This window comes from Passer montanus, unplaced genomic scaffold (genome assembly GCF_014805655.1).
Source record: "Passer montanus isolate IOZ18808 unplaced genomic scaffold, ASM1480565v1 scaffold18, whole genome shotgun sequence".
NCBI lineage: Eukaryota > Metazoa > Chordata > Aves > Passeriformes > Passeridae > Passer > Passer montanus.
Genome location: NW_024365381.1, coordinates 13201987 through 13222475, shown reverse-complemented (window position 1 = coordinate 13222475; position 20489 = coordinate 13201987). Strand labels below are relative to the sequence as shown.

General features: G+C 39.8%; 1 protein-coding gene across 3 annotated transcripts in view; it reads left to right on the top strand.

Annotated features, from left to right (window-relative positions):
- Window positions 1-20489, top strand: part of AMBRA1 (autophagy and beclin 1 regulator 1) — a 117096-nt gene that overhangs the window by 11868 nt on the left and 84739 nt on the right. For all 3 annotated transcript variants that reach the window (XM_039705069.1, XM_039705070.1, XM_039705071.1), the window contains 2 exons: window positions 10531-10617; window positions 14871-15053. In XM_039705069.1, the coding sequence (XP_039561003.1) occupies window positions 10531-10617; window positions 14871-15053 (270 nt within the window). The remainder of the gene's footprint in view (window positions 1-10530; window positions 10618-14870; window positions 15054-20489) is intronic.

Below are 20489 nucleotides of genomic sequence, written 5' to 3'. Positions count from 1 at the left end.
ATGGTGTGTAGACCTTACCAGGGCTGTGGAAAGAAGGCTTTTTCTGACAAGCCTTGTAGGCTTCATGTGCACTGTGATAGTTTTGGAAGAGTTTATGCTGTGCTGTTATCAGGCTTGGTAAGAAATAAGTCCAAAGATGCTTTGTTGCTAGTCTTGAAAATGGTGGTGATAGAGAGAAGCAATATGTCAGCAGTTAGTGTGAGTATTGGGGTAAATGAAAGTTATAAATGGATTTGCCAGCAGAGAGAAGAGGTTTGGGTTTGTGCTCGGGAAGACGTGCTTGAGAAGAGAAAGAGTGAACGTTCTCATACCACACAGTTCTGGCTTACGTGTCCTGGCTAATGTTTACAGAAATCAAAGACATAATTTGTCTGTTGCGAACTTAAAGTGAAATGATAGCGTGAAGGTGACACGAGCATTTAAACATGATAATTAGCAATGTTTATGTGTGAGATGTGCGGGCTGTGGACAAACTTGGTGAGTGTTGTTTGTTTGGTCTTTACTAAAAATGGAAAATACAAATTAGTTTTGTCATGAGACTGTAAACAAAACCTGAACTGTAGGAGAAGCTGCCATGATATCTAAATGGTCAGTTGATGCCTATGTGAGCTCTGGGATAATTGCAGTCACCCTTCCAGCTTTGTGGTTTTGTTTCCAGACCAAGCCTGCCGTCTCTGTGTGAGCAGGAAAGACTGTTTTACTGAAGTTCTAGAAGTTTGAGCTCTTTAGTATGCTGCTAATTTTGTGGAAAAACAAGTGAAATAAGTGCCTGTTTTCTTGCACAAATATTTCTTCCCTTGTCTTTCCTAGTCTTCTGATTTAAGAATAATGTAAAGTTGCTAGAGCCCTATTCTTCTTCACTGAGAGTTGGTGGATGAGAAGGATGATGCCTTGTGCTTTCCCGTTCTTCCCTTGTCTTTCCTAGTCTCCTGATTTAAGAATAGTGTAAGGTTGCTAGAGCCCTATTCTTCTTCACTGAGAGTTGGTGGGTGAGAAGACCTCCTCTGCCTTGTGCTTTCCCATCTTGCAGAGGTCACTCCCTGCTGCCAAGTTTCCCCCAGTGGTTTGGAAAGCTGGACATGTACCTGCACCCTTTGCCAAACTTGCAGAAAGGCATAAGCTGCTTTTTCTTGGCCTGAATTTAAATATGCAGCAACATCACTGACTGTAGCAGACTAAAAGAAATTCTTTTCCCCATGTTCTTCTTGTAGCAGCTTGACTTGCAAACTAGGCAGGTATAGAAATAACTCCTTCTCAAATACCTTCATAGTATTTTCCCATTTGAACCACTGCCCTTATTCCACCCCTCCTCTTAGTCCAGGCACAGCAGTGAGGAGTTCACCTATAAAAGAAATGGGTAAAGTTTGTTCCTCTGCAATCTCCAGGTAATAGAAACTTCTTTCCCTACAAGTGTCTTTTCTGTAGGAACTGTTCTGGAGTTTCAGCTGCTGCAGTGTGATGGCAAAGAAGCTTACTGAATTGGAATTAAAGTGATATTTTAGTGAGGATGGAAGAGGCTTCCAAACTGGCTATTATTTTTGCTTCTATTGACATCTAGAGTTGGGTGGAGTTTTGGGGTGGTGGTTTTGTGTGTGTGTGTTTATGGGTTTTTTTATTGGGTTGTGAGGTTTTTTTTTGTTTTGTTACTTGGGTGAGTGGGTGTTGATTGTTGTTGTTTTGGGCAGGTTTTTTTGTAGGGTTGTTTGTTTTTTTGAGGAATGCGTATATGAGGTGACTGTAGACCAAAGATCTTGAATAAACACAAATTGCTCAGAAGTTTAAAGACAGCTGACTTCAAACAGATAGCTATTTGAGGATACCATAAAACATATCAGTTCTCAACTTTCCTACAGAGAGGGAAGAAGTGTGAATAGCTTCCCTCTCTTGAAAGCCATCCTTTGTTAGGATGTCTGTCTCCTCTGTTGTCTGCACATACTTTCCCTGCAGCCACCTGATCCAGCTGCTGCAGGGTGGGCAGCATGTCCAAACAGGCTCACTTGACCAGGTACACTTGCTCCTGTTTCTGTTCTTTTACCTGTGTATCTTGAGTACATGTAATTTTATTCTGTCTAGGGGATGATGCTCAGCTTATGATTAATGGAGGTCTGTGATGTGCTTAAACTATCTAGCTGTGATTTTTAGAGCTTATAGTCTGGCTTCAGGTAAGTCACATTAAAACAGTGTCTAAGTTTCAATTTGGATTTGGTTTTTGCCAAGAAACAAGTTTTGGGCAGGCTCTCAGACCTTCTGTTTGAGACCTGCTTGCTCTTCTGAAAGCTCTCTGTGGTTTTCTTCACTGTGGGGAAGAGCTGGAGATGTTGGCATTGTAGCGTGCCTTTTTATTGTAATACAACCCCGTAATTTTTAGATATGCATTCAATTTACATATACTTCATGTGTGCACTCACTCTTCATGCCCTTTAGAAATTCTCACAGTGTGGTGTGTCTGGGGACAAAGTGCCCGTATCAAATTATTTGCTTCTTATTATTACAGAATCTGGGCTGGAGAACTTGCAGTAGGGCAGCATTCGTCTAATCTGTGGGCCTGAAGCAAGAGGAGAGAGGGAGACCTCTGATCTGACTCAGTAATACAACTGTAACCAAAAGAATGATGACTCTAGATTCCTCCAGTTGAGCTGTTCTGGTCTGTTGAATAGCCAACATGCATTTTAAACATTTTCCACATACATATTTAACTGATTGCACCAAATGGCTGTTTGTGTGATGATGTAAGTGACCTCTTCCCTTGCTCTTCTTGAGAGAGCACCTGCTGAAACTGAAGGCTGTAAATAAACAGGGTTCTTTATCTGCCAGGAAACTGACTCATTTTTCTGCTTGAAATGCATTAGTATGAAATCATTCCCCTGTCTTCCTGAAGTGGGAAGGCTGGACTAAGTGACTGAACTGCCCTGCCAGTCATTTGTTGACCTGACTTTCTTTTTTACTCCAGCGTGAACAAGAGCATTTTAAAGGAATTGCTTGATTTGTGATGAGACCTCTGTTTTCATAGCCTTAGAAAGCTATGGAGATAATGGTATGGCTTCTACCCCCTCAAGAAAGACACCTCCTCTTCAATTCCCTATGGAGAAACATGAGTCGTATGTAATTATCCCAGAAGCTGACGCAGACCTGTATGTGTGGGTAAGCAGAGATTTCTGCTGTCCACAGAGTCTGTGGTGTTGGGCACTCCCAGAACAAGGAGAATTTGAAGGAGTCATGCAGATGAAGGTAGGCAGAAGAGCCCTCAGAAGAGTAAAGCTGCCTGCGGGCTGAGGGAGTTCAGTGTGTTGGCTGTGTTCTGGCCATGCTTTTAAACCTTATGATAACTAGAATCCCACACCCTCTAGCTGAATTTCTGGTATAATGATGTGTTGTTAAGGGTCTAGGTGGAGAAATGCAATGTCTGTCTTCAGCTTGGCGCGGGTATCTGCCGCATCCGGAGCACCGGTGTGAAACTGCCACTGCAGAGCAAAACAGCATGTGCAGTAGCTTGAACTGATTTTAATTTCTTCTCCTCTCCTGTCCCTCAAGCTTTGCCTTTGCTAAATGGAAGTGCAAGCTCTTTCATTGTTGGAGTTATTGCCAAAACTAATCAATGCTGCTTGCTGTAGCTGGTCTTGACCCTTTTAATGTCTGCCATGGATGTGTGTTCCCTCTTGCTTGTTGAAATTATGAACTAATCATTCCCCAGATGCTGTATGATGAGGACCTCTCCATAATGCTCATTTGTATTTTGTTCTGATGCATGGCCTTTTTCAGCAGGTGAAGTGATAGATTAACAGTGCAGCCTTGAGTCTTCTTAAAATAATCTGTCACTTTCTGTGAAGTGACCCACTTTCCCTGTGATGAGCTCTAAAGTTGCTGTGTAGTTCTTACAACATCAGGTGGTAAATGGAAATTGGAGTTCCTAGTCCAAGAGGAGAGGTGCAGTAATAGGACAATTTGTCATGTGATTTTACTTTCTAGTTACATTGAAGTAACTTTAAAGGTTTAATTAACCATGTTTCTCTTGAAACTCTGCTTCCCATCTTCTAATTAGGACAACTCAATTCCCAGTGCTCATTTCTGCTGTTCAAACTCTTAACTGATACTTCCGTGTTTTGTGTAATTGTGCGCTTTTTCTTTGCACTCCTTCCCATCTTGGCTTAAGGAAGACCTTATGTGCTCTCTTTTTTTACTGACTGTGGAAAACAGTTTGTTTTCTACAGGATTCTTGCCCAGAATCAGTGAAGGGGAAACAGTCACTTTCTGTGATAACTTCTGCCTTATATCAGACCTACTCCTCTGAACAACTCTGCAGCTCCAGCTGGGAAGGATGTCCCTAGTTGCACCTTCAGAGTTAACACAAGTTCTTTCCCACAAGCAGGCCAAAGTGTTCTCAAAGGCTGTGTTTGGAAGTTGTCTCTGACCATATATTGCATCTTTGGTTTCCCTAAAAAAAGGAAGTTATCTTGTAAAAGCTGCTCATTGTATGTAATAACTTTTAAAAAAAGGTGATGAAAAGAATGCCTAACAAGGTTTGGATAGAAAGCCACCAACTCTAGTTCCTCACTGAGGATGAGTTGTTTGGCATAGATGTGAACAAGGGGATGGAGGAGCTCACTCCGAACTGTAAAAGTGACTCTTGAGGTTTTAATGAGTAGTGATATTTTCAGGTTATTTATCTCTTGCAGGTGGTTACAACTATCTTAAGAAAAGCTTGATCCTTTTGTTTGACTATATTTTCTCTCTTAATCATCTGTTTCTGACCTGTCGTAATCCGGTCTTGATGCCAGGCTAAATATGTCCAACCATAACCATGTGAAAGCTGAAGCAGTCTAGAAATGTTCACTTAGAGGTATCAGAGCAGATTATGTTAAGAACTTAATTTTAGAACTCATTTTTTCAGGCAATCTTCAGAACTGCATACTGATTGCTTTTTTTATTTTAAGCTTGAATATGAAAATGGTGAGGAGCAATAGTGTTTTTCTGTTTGACAAGGACTACAAAACTTTTATGGAAAATGAAGCTATGGAACAAAAATGCTTGATGGTTTCTGCTTACGTGATTTCAATTTGCTTTCTGAAAGTAGGCAACACAATACAGATGTCTGAAATAATTTTTTTCCTATTCCTCTGAGAAAAGGAAAAGAAAGAATATCCAAGCCAATGGATTGGATTGTTTGAGATTTTTATTTAAAATAGTTTTCTAGTGCTCTATCAAGGCTATAATTGGTCTCCAGGAATTGATTTGGTTCGTTAACAGTTAATTGAGTTCAAGGTTTCAGGGTATTGATGTTATTGGACACTGAAGAACATTCAGCTGTTTTCATGCTTTAGCTTTCTTATCTTTAGGTTACTTATTGCCTGGCTGTAAGAGGAAGATGATTGAAGGGAATTTAGTTTTAAATTGTTGCTATTCTTTACCTTCTTATGAGAAACCACAGGAGCACATTCACAGGAATGAGTGCTCAGGGGAACTGAGAGCTGGCTGTAAGTTGGAGGGCTGAAAAAGGGATGTAATATGTAGTGTGATAATTTTCACCTCTGAATGGGCAGTATGCAATATAAAACTCTTTTCAGGGAAGACATAAAATCAGGGGAGGAAAATCAGAGGCTGCCAAGAGTCATCAATATACTTTTCCTTCAAAGGATAACTAGGAATTTTCTGTTTAAAGCTCTGCTCGTAGCTGAAGGCTGGGAGTAGGGGAGGGGTAGGTGTGATTGCTGTCCTTAGAATGCTTCATTTCACTGGTTTGCCCTGGTTGTTGGTGTAGAGCAGCTTAGGAGGATGGCAGCTGACTGAACACCCCTTTGATTCTAAGGAAACAACCTCAATGCTGTTTGTTAACACCTCCCATTTTGGGGAGGAAAACCCTTCTCTCTGTGTCTCTTGGAGTAGTGTTACTCAGTAACACTCATGCTGTGACAGCAAATCTAAGATGTGGTGTAGGGCTGCATGTCCTTAGAACTATTACTGAAAAGTTAAATTTGCTGCAGTTAAGTATCTCAAAGCCTGCTGAAATGAGTAGCTCTGTCCCAAAAGGCTTTGGTGGTGATCTTCATCCCTGTGGGGAGAGTGGGGGTATAGTCCAGTGGCTGATGTGCTATGAGGAGATTGCTTCATGACCTTGAACTGCAGCTTCTGGCATTCAGCTTCGTTCCTGAAAATTATCCCTTTTCTGCTTATAATGTCTTCTATCTGTGCACTCTTTCTCTCTCCCTTGTCTGTAGGTGTCCTGTAACTTGAAGTCTGCTTCCTTTACCCCCTGGCTCATGATTGCTGCAGACTTGAGTTAACAGAGCAAGTGTAGAGCAGTTCCAGGGCTGTTGATGTCTGACAGAAAAGGAGCCTGATCTTAATCAGAGAGTTGAGATTTCAATGCTGGTGAACAGAGGCAATTTGTATCTTGTAGTAGTTTTAATAAAAAAAATAAACCCAACAAAAACTACAATCCCCCTCCTCCTAATTTAGTAAGCTGGAACAGAAGCATCTCTCAGGGTGAGCAGAGTTAATTTTCATCATTTGCAGGATTGACTGACAACCTGGAGGATGATAATGGGTGATTTTTTTTCCTGGTGAGCGGGGGAAGAGAGTAGAAATTGCAGTTTCTCTGCTAATTGTACTTTATATGTCATTTGTGACAATTTCATATTGTCTAGACAGAGATAGTGGAGCGATTGCTTCCATAGAACCTAGTGTTAGCCTGTTACATATCTGGATAGCAGAAATGGGGGATGTGGGAGAGGAGGAGGTTGCTGTAAGCTGCAGAAAGGATTCAGGAGTCAAGCATGATCTGCTGAAACGTTTCAAAAGGAGAAGCAAGCAATATGCATTTCTGTTCTCTCTTTTCATGCTTCTCTGTTGGAAACTCAAATGTTTAGTGGCTAACAGTTTACTGCAACAGAGCTACTTCTCTTCATCCATGGATTGATTATGTTTGTTCTCAGCAGAATTGATCCCAACTTGACATTTACTGTGGTAGGATACTGGATTACCTTACTTTGGCTTTACTGAAAACAAATAGTCTGTGTCTCTTTTGAGATTTTGGGTGCCAGAAGCTATGAGTGTGACACCAAAGACTTGGGAGAGTGCAGCATGACTTACCTTAAGATAAATACCTGCACCTTCCTAAGGGACAGTAGGTTGCATTACCAGTGACACAGATGAGACACTTTGATGATTATAGCAGTGTATCTATTATTGAACCCATTTGACAGTATTAAATGCATTTGGATTTTTAACTTTGGGTCTCAAGGGCTAAGTCTAGAATGAGTTAGTTAAAAATGGATTTTATTTGTGCTTAGTACTCTACCTCAGTACAGGTATTGTTATTCTCTGGAGCATTAAGCAGAGATGGTCTGTCTGGATCTCATGAGCTTGCTTGTTGACTTGGTTTGGATTTTTTGCCTGTTATGTGTATTTATATCCCTCTGCTTGTTGCTCTGTGATCTGAGAGAGCATGGTTGTAGCATAATTAACATCTACTAATTAGACTTAAAATCAGCTCTGGCTTTTAGCAGTTACTCTTAACTGAATTAATTATCTTTGTCCACATGATCTGAATGTGGCCCTAGTATGTGGCCTGTGTGCCTCAGTGTGAGGTAGTGGAGGAGCTGGATTTGTTCTTCACAGGCTTGGAAGGCTCTACTGGAAAGGCCATCTTAACTGAGACCATTCAACTTGGGCAGTGCAAGCTCAGAGAGGGTTCTGGAGAATGTATTTAACAGAATGTTTGTAATCCTGTTCCTTGTGACATGGTAACTACTGGTCTTCCAAGGGAGCCCTTCTGGTGAAGGAGGTGCTCCTGCTGTAGCAGCTTCTGTTGCTGCATGGGATGGAGTTTCAGCCTGTTCAGGTAATGTCACAGGGCTGTTGAAGCCTGGAGGAAGTCTCTTTACCTGGACACTTGGCCATCCTGTGGCTCAGGCAGCTATTGGTTACTAAGGTAACCTGTACCCATTCTCACCTGAGGTGCCAAGTACCTGCTATAGCAAGACTCTTCAAATATATATTTCAAGGATCTGTTGCAGTGTAGTGGTGAGAGTTAGAGATTCCTGGAAGTGCTGTTTCCAAGCCAAGCAGAGGGTCTCCTGGCAGACCCACACCAAGTTACAGTGATGTGTGCCCTGCTCCTGCACCCTCGTGGTGTCCTCGCTTAGTATAGGTTTTGATTTCTTTCAGCATAGCTGCTGGATGCTTTCTGAAGGTGATCCCTCAAAGTCAATGATCATCTTAGGCAGTTGCCAGTTTTTCTAAAGGTGAGAAGACAAATATGGGTGGTGAATACAAGGTGATTTCTATCTAACAGTGTTAGCTAGGCTGTGCAGCATGTACTGGTCATCTTCCCATGTGGCTTTGATTTTACTGTGTCACTTAGTGGACAGATACTGAAGGACTGGGAAAGGAGGTGGGATATGCAGTGTATAGGTACCAAGACTTCTGGTAGGAATGAGTTTGATGATCATTTGTGTGTACATATTATCAGAACACCATAGGCATTGCTCACATTAGGAGGAAGCTGCTGTTTCTAGGGTTGTGACCCTGTCAGAATCTGCATGCTCTGGAAGCTCTTTCTCCTTGGCTAAGTCCAGTGACCAGGCAGGGTGTTCCAGTAGGGTGGCAGCCTTGGCATATCCAAGTTGCTTGCAAAATGCCGGTTTTGGAGCAGCTTAGAAAAGCAGATTTCTCATAAGCATTTTGGAATTGCAGTGGCAGTAACCTGGTCTCTGAACTCTGAGCCAGTGGTTTAGAAGGGACCAGCTGCCTGCGTAGGTGGAATATCCCTTCTGCTAATTTTAATCTGTCTACCTTTCCCCTAGAAGGAGTTAAAGCAGTTTACATGTGATGCAAATAATAGGTATACCTGTATACTTCACAGATATAGGACTTGAGGTATACCTCATAAAGTTGTAACACTGCTTGTTCTGGATTGGCAGCTTTTTGCACTTATTGAGATGTAGCTGGAGCAGAAGGATGGGTTTGGTAAGACACAATTGAAGTATAAGGACTTTTTGAGTAGCCAAGGGATTCATAATATCTGGCACTATTCAGTGTTAGAGCTTTTGACTCAATAACCTTGGAACCAGGAGAATTAATTAAACTCAAGATTTGAGAGATTTAATAACTGTTCTTGAATAAGACAAATGGTTGCCAAACAACTTTGTGCTAGAAAGGACAGGATTTCTTGCCTTATGCATAGTCCCAGTGCTTTGCAGCAAGTTTCTCAAGCTGACACACACCTTTCCAGCTGGGAAACTGAGGCAATCTCTTACTGTTTTCTGTATCCTAGATCTATAATGTAAAATTTAAGTTTGGTTTTTTTAATTGCTGGAAGACAGTAAACATTTTTCTTGAGATCCTGATGGATGGGCTGCTGCTAGGAAAAAAGATTTCTCACTTGCAATTCTGCTGTCTTTGTATGGCTAAAAATGGGAGGTTGGGTGTTGATTTTATCTGGTCCTTCTTCCTGCTTCTTATGTTGATACTTGCTGTCCTGCACTGCAAAGGCTAAGGGATTATTATGAGTGTGGGGCTAAGACTGAAAGATTCAAATCTTTCTCTACAGCTGTGTGTGTGAGTGAGTAGAACAGATGTGGTGTTGGAACTCTTTGACTTTCAAACCACAACTGCTTTCATTAAGTTACAGACAAGAAAACAAAATAGCAGGAGGTCTGAGGTAGAAAGACTTGAAAGGGAACTCAGCAATCTTATAAATGTGAGAGTTGTTTTTTCCACTTTCTGTACCTGCCCCAAATCATCTCTCTTGTGTTAATCTAATGGCAGCAACTGGCCATGAGTCAGTCTTGAAATAGTGCTGTCCTCTGGTTTATGACAGAAGCTAGACAGAGGTGCATGTAGAAGCCAGGGTGGGGGACATGTTCCTGCTATATACTTTTGATTCTGGTGCCTTCATGACTCAGTCTCACTTCTCTTATATTTAGGCTGTCTGGCTGCATTTGCATACATTTATTTCTTGAGTGAATATTTGGTATTTCTCCCTGTGGCTGATTACAATACAGAGGAAAAGAACATTTTTAATTTTTGTTGTTGAAAGCCTCTCTTTCAGAGCCTTGAGACTAAGAGTCAAGCTCTTACTATGGATAGACATCAGTGGTGCCCTTAAAGTCCACATGTTAACATGTGTGTTCTTTGTCCCATGTTCCCTGGCCCATTCCATGTGTAGCCATTTTTGAGTAGGTAAGAATTTGACTGATGGTCAGTGCAGTAGTAGTGTTTATGGACCTGATACATTGGGATGGGTTGTCTCCAGAGAAGTGACATCTATATCTTTCTCTTGGAACTTGGAAGCAGATGTGGGACCACTCTTCTTCCTTACTTGAGGTGTTCTTTCTTCTGTGCAGTGAGAATATAAAACTCTGAACACCTATGTGGTGAAAACACTTACGCCATCAGCGAGTGGTTCAGTATGTTGCAGAATTCTCTGTGCTAGTGATAGAAATAGTCTTAAGAAGTTTCAGAAAGTAGGTCGTATATAGGAGGGATGTTCCTGAATGGTCTTTGATGTTGTAACTTGTTTTTCCTTTCTAGGAGGTTGCTGGAGTCTTCCCTCATTTCATTATCTCGCTATGATGGAGCAGGATCCCGGGAACATCCAATCTACCCAGATCCAGCCAGGTAAGATCTAAATGCAGTCTAAAGGCATTTCAGTTTTATATGCAAAAGCATAACTTCAGTATAACTCACTGAAACCTCTGGCAATGGTTCTAATATTGGGCTTATCTCCTTGTTAATGACTTGCCATGGGGAAAGAGCAAAACAAGCGAGCAGATGCTGTTAAGTCTGGGGGGAAATTAGGAAAACAGGAAGGAATTACTGTTGAAGTGAACACATAAGAATTCATTAAATCATTTGGGATGGAGAACACTAGGTGGCAAACAGGTCCAACAGTAAATGAGCTGTATCAATATATTAAAAATCTCTTTTGAAGAAAAATTAATTAAAAAACAAATAGTCTCAAATGCAGTAAAGGGAATTAGGAGCTAGTGTGAGCAGACAACGTGCTTGGAAGCATGAATTGTCTCCATAAATGTATCTGTAAAAGAGAGAGCATAGCCAGAAGGTTATGTATACTTATCTAAGAACAAAATACTGACAATTATTTTTGAAAAGTCATGAATCATTGACATTAGACATAGAAACACCTGTAGTGCTGCTTAATCTTCAAAAGAGGTGGGAGTGTTTCAAAGGACTAGAAAAAGCAAATGTGGCAGTTATCAAAAATGGAAAGAAATTATCTTTGCAGTTTCTATTTAGTGTATTAAGAAAGCAACAGATGGGATAATGTGACCCAAAGACTCTGTCAGAAGAAATGATAGAATCGTGAACAGCAAGCGGCTTTGGAAACTTTCAAAGAATAAATCATGACAAATAAGCTTTCTTTAGATGGGTTTAGGAAAGCTATGAATAAGGAAATTCAGTAAGTGTAAACTATATCTGATTTAGCCTTTTGGGGAACCTCTTGCATAGCTCTGTGAATTGAAGGCTACTAGGATTTATCATAAGAGTACAGGAATACCACTGAAAATTAAATCTTGAGTTGCTGAAGGAAGTTAGTTGTTTTGTGAGGTTTGGAGAGGGGTGGAGTTGTTTTCTTCATCATTAACCACAATATCTGCATTTTTATACAGATGATACTCTTAACTACAAGTTCTGAAATAAAAGGCTATGTTGCAAACTGGCCAGATGGTATAATTGTGTTGGTAAATAACTCCTTGCTAACTGTCTCTGTAGATAAAGCCTTGTAGAGGTGAAATCTTATATTTGGCTTTTTTCCATTTATCGTGAAGAAAGTTGCCTTGTAAAGATTATTCAAAGGCTTAGGAATGATGCAAACAAAACTGAAGTGAAGTGAATGTGGAGTATGCTGCCTGTATATATAAGATCCTTGGGAAACTAACCTAGGTGACTGCTGAAGGTCTTGGCAACTGCATGTCAGAAATGCTGATAAATGTAAAAGCTTCTAAATGGCAAGGAAAGGGATTGATTTATATGGAAAGAGGAAAATTATATTCTGTAAAGTTTAATTTAAAGCTATTATTACATTCAGGTTAATTTTTGAGTGCCAAAAGCTGCTTTATTGCTGGAAGTGCACCATTCCGTGTTTCTGGAATGCCTTGTCCAAAGCAGGCAGATTGATAGAGCAGAGATTTTAAGAACTGATTCTAGGTCTCTGGGAGCTGCCTTTTAAAAAAGAAAACGAGGGCCTGCCTAGGTATCTAAATTCTGTTTTCCCCTTCTGTAGATGTCTACTGTGATGAAGCTCAATAAAATGTATGAAAATGGATCAATGCCTTAGACATTTCCTAGCATAAGGGGTATGGTCAAAAATATTTTTTGACTTGAAGCCATTTTAGAACTGATACAGTGCTCTTCATTTGACAGCTAAGTGGTTTTAGGTTGTGGTAGAAGCTATAGTAGCTTGAGTTTATAAAGAGCTTTGGAAGAAAAGTCCTGTTTCGAAACTCTTCTAAGAGGGTTAATTTGTTCTGGTAAATATCACTGTCCTTTCAGAGGATGAGATTCGTGGAGGCATAATCAGTACCAGCTAGAAGTTTGAGTGAGATAGGATTAGTCTTCCTCTGTAAACCTTACTGGTGTGCTGGTCTAGTAGGATATTTTTAACTGTCCCTTCAACTAGTTAGAAATTCGAAAAGTGATTAAAAGGGGTGTTACTGCATTTTGAAGGTTTTTTGTAGCATCATAAGTTCCAAATGTAAAGTAATGTCTTTGAGAAGTTAAATAACAAGATGGAAACATGAAACAAAGTATGAAAAATCTGTATCTATTAATAAACATCTGTGTGTGTCTGTGTTTGTGTTTTAAATATATATTAAATATATATACCTCCTTAAGACCATGCTGTCTCCAATGGAGTCTTTTTGAAAGAGTACGTAAACTGCATGATCTGAAAAATTTATTTTTGAGAGTGTGTATATGTGTTAGTTTTGTTTCTGCATTTACTTCATTTATGGTGCTATATTTGAATAACCTGGGTCAGTACTGAGGCGGGGAGAATATTTTATGAAGTTCCCTCAGATTTAGAATGAATATTTTGATGTAGACTGCAGCAGTATTTCTCAGTGGCCTTGCTGAACTTCACTAAGGTCAGCTTGGCTGTTCTGTCAGCCCATATGTACTGGGCTCAGAAAATAATCTGCAGAAGAATTAAATTAGGCTGTCATCAAAGAACATCTACAATAATGTTTTTTTATATAGAAATACTCAGTAAGAATTACATATATGTATAAAGCATCACAGGATGTTTGTTGGATATATTTCCAGAAAAAAATATAAGCAGCTAGAAAGTATTTTATCCCTTACACCTTTCTGTGTATCAGACTTAAGCTTCTTGTGTTGTCTTTGGAGATCTTTTTCACAGTCTGTTCAGTGCACACACCATGTGCTGTCAGGGAGCTGAATCTGGCATCTTGTCATTGGTTATGGCCACTCTTTATTGCCTACTCTTTCTTCTAACAGGGATCACCATGGTTTTTTTTTTTCTGGTGTCCTGCATAATTTTAGAAGACTGCTAAACTCATTTTTCATATTCTTCTGTAAAATTCTCCCTTGGTGTGATATTTGGGAAAAGACAAGTTTCAGTGGTTACACTGCTGGACTGCTGCGACCACTGTTCATGTTTTCCAGTGTTTGCCTGAATCCCTTATTTGTTTTTTTTTTCTCTGTACGTATTTTAATGTAGGTTTTTTTTTTAGGCATGCACAAAGGCTTTGGCTTATGGAAAAGCCCAGAGAAGAGAGCAGCTCCTCATCTATTAATGTGCATCTGTAATGCCTTGCTTATTTGTATTTGGCCTATTAAGTCTTACGGGGAGTAGAGAGAAGTGATGTGTTTGTCCAGCAAAGCCTTCTTCTTTATGTAGGCATTAAACAGTGCATAAAATATTCAGGAGGAATCAAGCTGAGTGTGTTGTTCCTCTTCCCCTTTTGATGCTTATTGGTTTAAGTTTTAACACCCCTGAACCTGTAATCTGTCTCCTAAACTTGTCCTCCCCCCAAATTAGAATTCAAGTCTATTCAAATAAGGCTAATGAAATGATAAATCAAGCATCTGAGGTGTCTGGATTTTAACACTGAATAAGTGTGTCACAGAAGACATGTGTGAGGAGCTGTGGATATACACAGGGTAGGAAAAGAGAGTATGTGTTCACCTGTCTCAAGAGAGTAGTACTGGCGTGTGATAGCTGATGCAAACAAATGCTAGGTAATGCATGAGAGAGAATTAAGAGTTAATTACAGCGGAAAGATTTCCTTTCAGGTGGGATGCAAGGCTTTTAAAGCTCCACTTAACATATACCTAGTGGATCTGATAAAATTGCCACTATATAAAATCCCTACCATTTACCATTACAAAGTAGTTAAAGATGTGAAACCTTTTTTTCTTCTGCTTGATATTCCATGGTACTCCCTAACTACCATCAAAACAACAGCACCTTCCTTCAGTGTGTTTTTGAACAGTACTGCTGTTTGGCATTGCAGGCAGAGTTCACATTGGAACTGGGTTTAGTTCTTATAAGTGATACTTGCTGAGCTGACTAGAGTGAACTGATAATAAATGAATCAGTGAGCTCCAGAGTGTACTGTGAAGCAGATTTCTCTCTTCTATGGATGAGCTTTTTGTCTGTAGGTACTGTGTGGTGCTTCTGTTTGCAAAGGGGATCATGTGGGAGTATAGCATATAAAAGGAAAACTACTTTTCCTTGCTTTCTGTATTTAATCTATCTTACAGATAAAATGCAACCTTGTGATAGGCTGTTACGGGCCTGGCACTTGGAGTTCAAAAGGAAAAATAGGACTGGCTGTCATTCTGTAGTTATGTAATGAGTATTTGTGTATCTTTTTATTGCTCAGGTTGTCTCCTGCTGCATATTATGCTCAGAGGATGATCCAGTATCTTTCCCGGAGGGACAGTATTCGACAACGCTCTATGCGTTATCAGCAAAACCGTCTCCGCTCTTCCTCCTCCTCTGCTTCCACTTCAGAGAACTCAAGCCCATCTGTGGAGGGAAATGATCTGGAATTTGAAGATTTTGAGTAAGTGTGTGTGCTGCTAGCCCTCTTGCTTGCCTGTGTTCTCAGCACAGGACTACTTTCTGGTTGCCTACTGTTTATCAATCAAAGACACCTTAGGCTTCTTGCAGGAACAGGTTAAGTAATTCAATCAGTAAATAGATTATTGATTGCTAGAAATAGGTCTTGTAATTTCTGTTATGAAAATTAAGGGTGTTGTAGACTACCTTCAACACATTAGATATCTCAAGCACATTTAGAAGACTGGTTAAATAAAGAAAATGAGAATCTTTTTCTCCAGTGGAACAGATGGAGAGCCAAGAGTTTACTAGTGTTGTCAAATCTTGAGACAGAACAAGAGTCACTAAGAGGCTTTGCAAGACTTAGTTCTTTGGTCTGACGCTATAGGAGACAGACAAACATGTCCTGTAGCATTTTCTGGCTCTTTCTCTGCAGCTTTGTCAAATTAGCTGACATTCCTGGGATTGGGGTTTTTTTTGTTTTGTTTAGGATTTTTTAAAATTTGGTGATTGTGTTAGGGCTTCGTTTCCTGTAAAGAGATAAAAAGGCCTCTTGTGTTAAAATGAGGATTGGATCTGCATTCAAACCTTAGAAGAATATTCCTGCTAGCCACTGTATTTCCTTCTGAGTGATTCTGCTGATGAACTATTAAAGTTTGTTCTCCAGCATCTTCTTTTGGATTTCTAGAGAATACCCCAGAAAAAAAAAAAAGTTTATTGCAAACCCTTTCTAATAAATGGAAGAGTATAGTAATGTATTATTTAGATGGCTTGTAGACCAGAAGCACAGGAATTTAGGTTAAAATCCATTCTAGCAGCAAAGAGATCATAACCTTTCTAGCCTGCCTTCAGGAATTTTCTTTTAAATATGGGATTTTCCCTGAACAGCCTTAAGTATTTCACTGAATTTTCTCCCATTTGTGTATACTGCAATTAAAACATAGGATAATTCTGAGCATGGTTGTAGAAGTAGACTATGGTTATAGTGTAGTAGGGTGGTGTGTTTGATGGGAGCTGTGAACTCCTCAAAAAATCTGGGATGTTATGTTGCAGCTGCCAGCAAAGGATGCTGTCAACTTCCCTACTATTTTAATTTGCACATTCACTTGTTGCAGTGGCATATACTTGAGATGACATGTTGTTAAAGCTCCACGTCCTTTGTTTCAGGATGAAGTCTCTTTCTGAAGGACACTAGTCACACTAGCTATTCCCAAAAGCAAGATTCTAATCCCTTTCAGACTTTCAAGTGGTGGTAGACTATTTTTTTCTTGGAAAGTAGTTATGTGAAGCTGTTATTTCATTCTCCAGCAATTGAATATTCTGAAGTACAGAGTCAGAGAATGTCTTTCCCTCTCATTGTGGCTTTGTTTGTGTAAAATGTAAATGAGGGCAGATAAGCTATTAGGCAGTGACTCTTCTGCATTTTCTCAAGCATCCTTGTGGTCTGGAAGAGCAGAAATACGGTGGCTGCTGGGCCTGTTTTTGTGAAGTGAGTGTGTTGCAAGCATAGACCTTACTATTTCCATTATTTCATTTTATTTGTCTGGGGCAGCTTTTTTTGCTGGAGAAGTAAAAGATGGTATGTTCTTTGTTCACAGAGCCAGGCAAATGCCTGTAGAGAAGTGTGTTCCCCTGCAGATAATGTTCACACAGTAAGAGCACCCAGTCAGGGAAGCAATTCAATCAGCCATACTAAGGCTGTCTTTCATTTCATACTGAGCAAAAAGAAGTGTTTATTCCTTAAAGTGCAGTGCCTGAATTTGTTGGTTGAATATTTAATATCAAATTCTGGTCTGTGCATTCAAGACCTGCTGTCTTTTTACTTCTCTGCTTCATTATTTCTCTTGGCTGATTAGAGAGGTCTGCCGTGCGGGGGTCCTTGGAGCTGGAACTTCTCGTGACTCATTTGATTTCTTCTGCTGAGACTTCACAATTAAATGTCTTACAGAGTTCTTGCTTCTCCTTTTGGCTCCTGTATCCCTCCTTCCTTGCTTGTTCACCTGTGCAGTCATGTATTGCTTAATGAATGATTTTTCTTGCTGTGATTTAGATGCTCTGACTTTTCTGTGTCTCCAGATTTGATATAGGGAAGGCTGTTGCTGCTGTGTCTATCTGTCTGCAACTCATGCTTTTTTTCTGAAACTTTTTTTTCCCCATAAAAGCCAGAAAATTGCCTTGGTACTTTATCTTTCTAATCTGGCTAATATAATTGGTAAATAATCTCTTTTTTGTTTCCTAGAGATAAGGAGAAAGATGTAAGGGACATTAAATACCTTTAGGTTTTACTATGCATAGAGCACTGGGCAAGGAGTGAACCCTGTGCTTGTGCCAGGTGCCTGGGAGACAAGCCTTCATATTTTGTGGGATTCAGAGGTTTTTTCTCCTCAAAAATTCATTTTGTCTTTTTTTCAGTTTTCCTTACCTAATGGCCTAGTAAGGGGCATGAAGAATTTGGCCTGTGCACTGTTTGTGTGCTTATGGCCTCTAAATTTAAGTTAAAGCCTCTCCTGTGTCTCAGTCAAGGGTGAATTAATTCATAAATACATTTAGTTTGTGATGACAATAGAAGTAGTATTGGTATAAGAATCTGAAGTAGTGTTTTTATAGGTGTTAGTAATATCCTTCTTTTACACCAGCTTTTATGGACAGTAGAGGAGGAGGGAGACACACTATGCCTGTGTTTTTCAGTCTCATAAGATGTTCTCTCTCTACATGTGCTCCCTGTGTTTAACCTGTCACTGTTGTCATCTTACTGCTTATTGAATGCAACTGTCAACTGTAAACTTAGTCATGTCTACATAAAAGCATTTAATACAGTTTGTAATATATATACAGATTGTAATATTAGGTTATTACCAGATAGATTGATATGAGTGGGTTTTAAGGTTAGCTTTAGTAGAATCCTAAGCTAAAATAAAAAGACTTCCTGAGTTGTGGGATAAGAATCTCTGAATGAAGAGTGACATCACTTTAGTCTTCCAGCGTAACTGGTAAAAATAGATTCTTTATAGACAAATTATACATGTTGGACTTCCTAATTTCAAGTTCTTATTTGAGTATCTCATATTTGCATCACATAGTAAATTGGGATTTTTAAAGCTAAACTACTTTGACTTTTTCAAGGATTTTGATTTGGTCTCTTCTATAGACTTCCTTTAGTCTAGAACAGCTCTCTGGTGTTGAAGACTGTGGATGATGCTGCTAGGACTCCTTAGTGCAATTTCATTTATTTAATCTGTAATTCTGAATTTGTCACTGTAATAAGAATGTGAAGGTGTTTCTGGAGGTGAATTTTGGTCATCTATGTCCCTTTTTGTCTGCAGTAACTGTGGGAACAAATACAGAAATACAGGTTTGTTTCATCTGTCAGGCTGAAAAGCAGATATATAGGACAGCGCACCAGCTCTGAAAGCCCGAGTCAAACCCTTCACTACAGTTCAGAAAAGGCTTTCAAGCTAAGGCTAAAGGTGTGACTGGCTGACTCCTCTGTCTGCTTTCAAGAGTGGGCTGCCTGACAGAATACAGATAAGAAAGAGCTTGGAGATGAGACTATTTTCATGTCTCCAGATTTTCCCTGTTCTGTTTTATCCTTTCTTCTTCCCTGTAGGAGGGTTTGTGCTGGCATGGATCCACTCAGTTGTGCCATTGTCACAGGAAGGTTTTTATTGTGTCTCTATAACAAGATGGGCTTTACCTCACAAGCCTGAAGTCCTGTTTTAGTGTTTGATCTGTTTAATTTCTTTTAAGACACCACAAGCATCCAGACAGAAAGTATCAGAACTGTAGGCACTGTTTTACTGAGACCCTAATGGACCTTCTAGTTTTGTTGGCAGCAGGCTCTTGCTTTGCAAAGATGATTAATCCCTTAGGGAAAGCTTACAAGATTCAGGGTGATGTTATTTGGCTTTATTTGTCACTTTAAAATCCTTTTTAAGGCATGTTCTGGACCAAGAGTTGTGGTTTCTCGGATAGACATCTTGCAAGGGTCTCCTCTTAAGTGCATAAGATACGTAAGTATCCATCATACTTGCCTCCTGCCATTTTTGGTTGCTTTATTGACACTGTCTTGGCAGGAACTGCCAAATCTAAATTCTTCCAACAGCCTCTTGTCTTAAAAGGTTCTAAGATAGCAACATGCCAGACAACTGCCACTGTATTAAAGCTGCAAGTCTTACTTCCAGTGTCTTGTATGTAATTTTCATTCATTTTGGAGAATAGTGTGACCTCGTTTATAGGTGAAATGTTTGGTTTGGGAGTCTGGTTTGTGTCATGGTTAGTGCTCCACTTCAAGCTGGCATTCTGGTTTAACTTTTTGTATTAAGATGAAAAGTGCATGTCTGATTAGACATTTGTGTGAATATCAAAGCAATCACCCTTCTTTTGGAAAGTCTTTGTTTAAAGTATATTTTGTTAGCTTCTTTAGGAACCTTGACTGGGGCACTAATACTTGACAGTATTAATTAGTAACAGTCTGGATGCAATCATGTCTGAACTAACATTAAGCACTGTGAGAGAAAAGGAGGACAATGGCTGTGGCAATGTGGTTACTCAGTAGTGTGTATTTGTGCAGTAGGTTTGGATTCCATTCTCTGTATTGCTCCTCAAGTAGAACGGTAGAAGTGAGTTTAGAGCAGGGATTTGTGTATCATGGTGAGAATAAGTATGTGGTTTGTTTGATGGCTGATACAGAAAGATTTTGGAAAGTTTGAGTGAAGGGAGAGGTTGGAGATTGCCAGTTACTGAAATAACTTCTTACCCTTGTGACAGAAGTCCATGTGTGTGTTTAAATACAGTCTGTGCCTTTTTAGTCTGACTGTATATCACTGTTTGCTAGAGACACAGTGCAATGGGAGTACTAACCTGCAGCAGAGCAATCAATTCACTGTGCAGCTTCTGACTTCCCTTAGCAAACCAACTACTAAGAGCACATGGGTAGAACTTGGACGCTTTTTGTAAAGTCTTGGTCTTTACTGTCCTCCTTTACAGCTGTCCACTGTGCAGTCATTTATTTCAGAGTGTTTTTTTTCCCTATCTGGCAACCTTCATTTTCTGCAAAAGAAACTTCTTCAAATAGTAGCCAGGTTTTCTTGGCAAGAGAAAGGAGAGATTGGAATGATTAAAACGTTTTTGTGACACTTTAAATAAGTATAGAGTTTTTGATCTACAGCTCCAGAATGCTGAGACAAGCTCTGTCATTGTGGAGAGAGAAGCATGAGGAATCCCAGAGGTAAAGAAAGAGGTTTACTTTGCTGGGGGGGTCTGTAGGTTAATGGTAGGTTAACTGTTAAGCTCTCATAGGACGTAATGAAGGTGGATAAGAGAGATGACCTGATCAGTGGTGGCCTTTTGTTGTAGAGATAGCAGTATCATATCCAAACAACAAGATTTCTAAAAGCAAATGGGGTGGGTTTTCATTAGAGTGGGGTTTTTCATTTTTCAG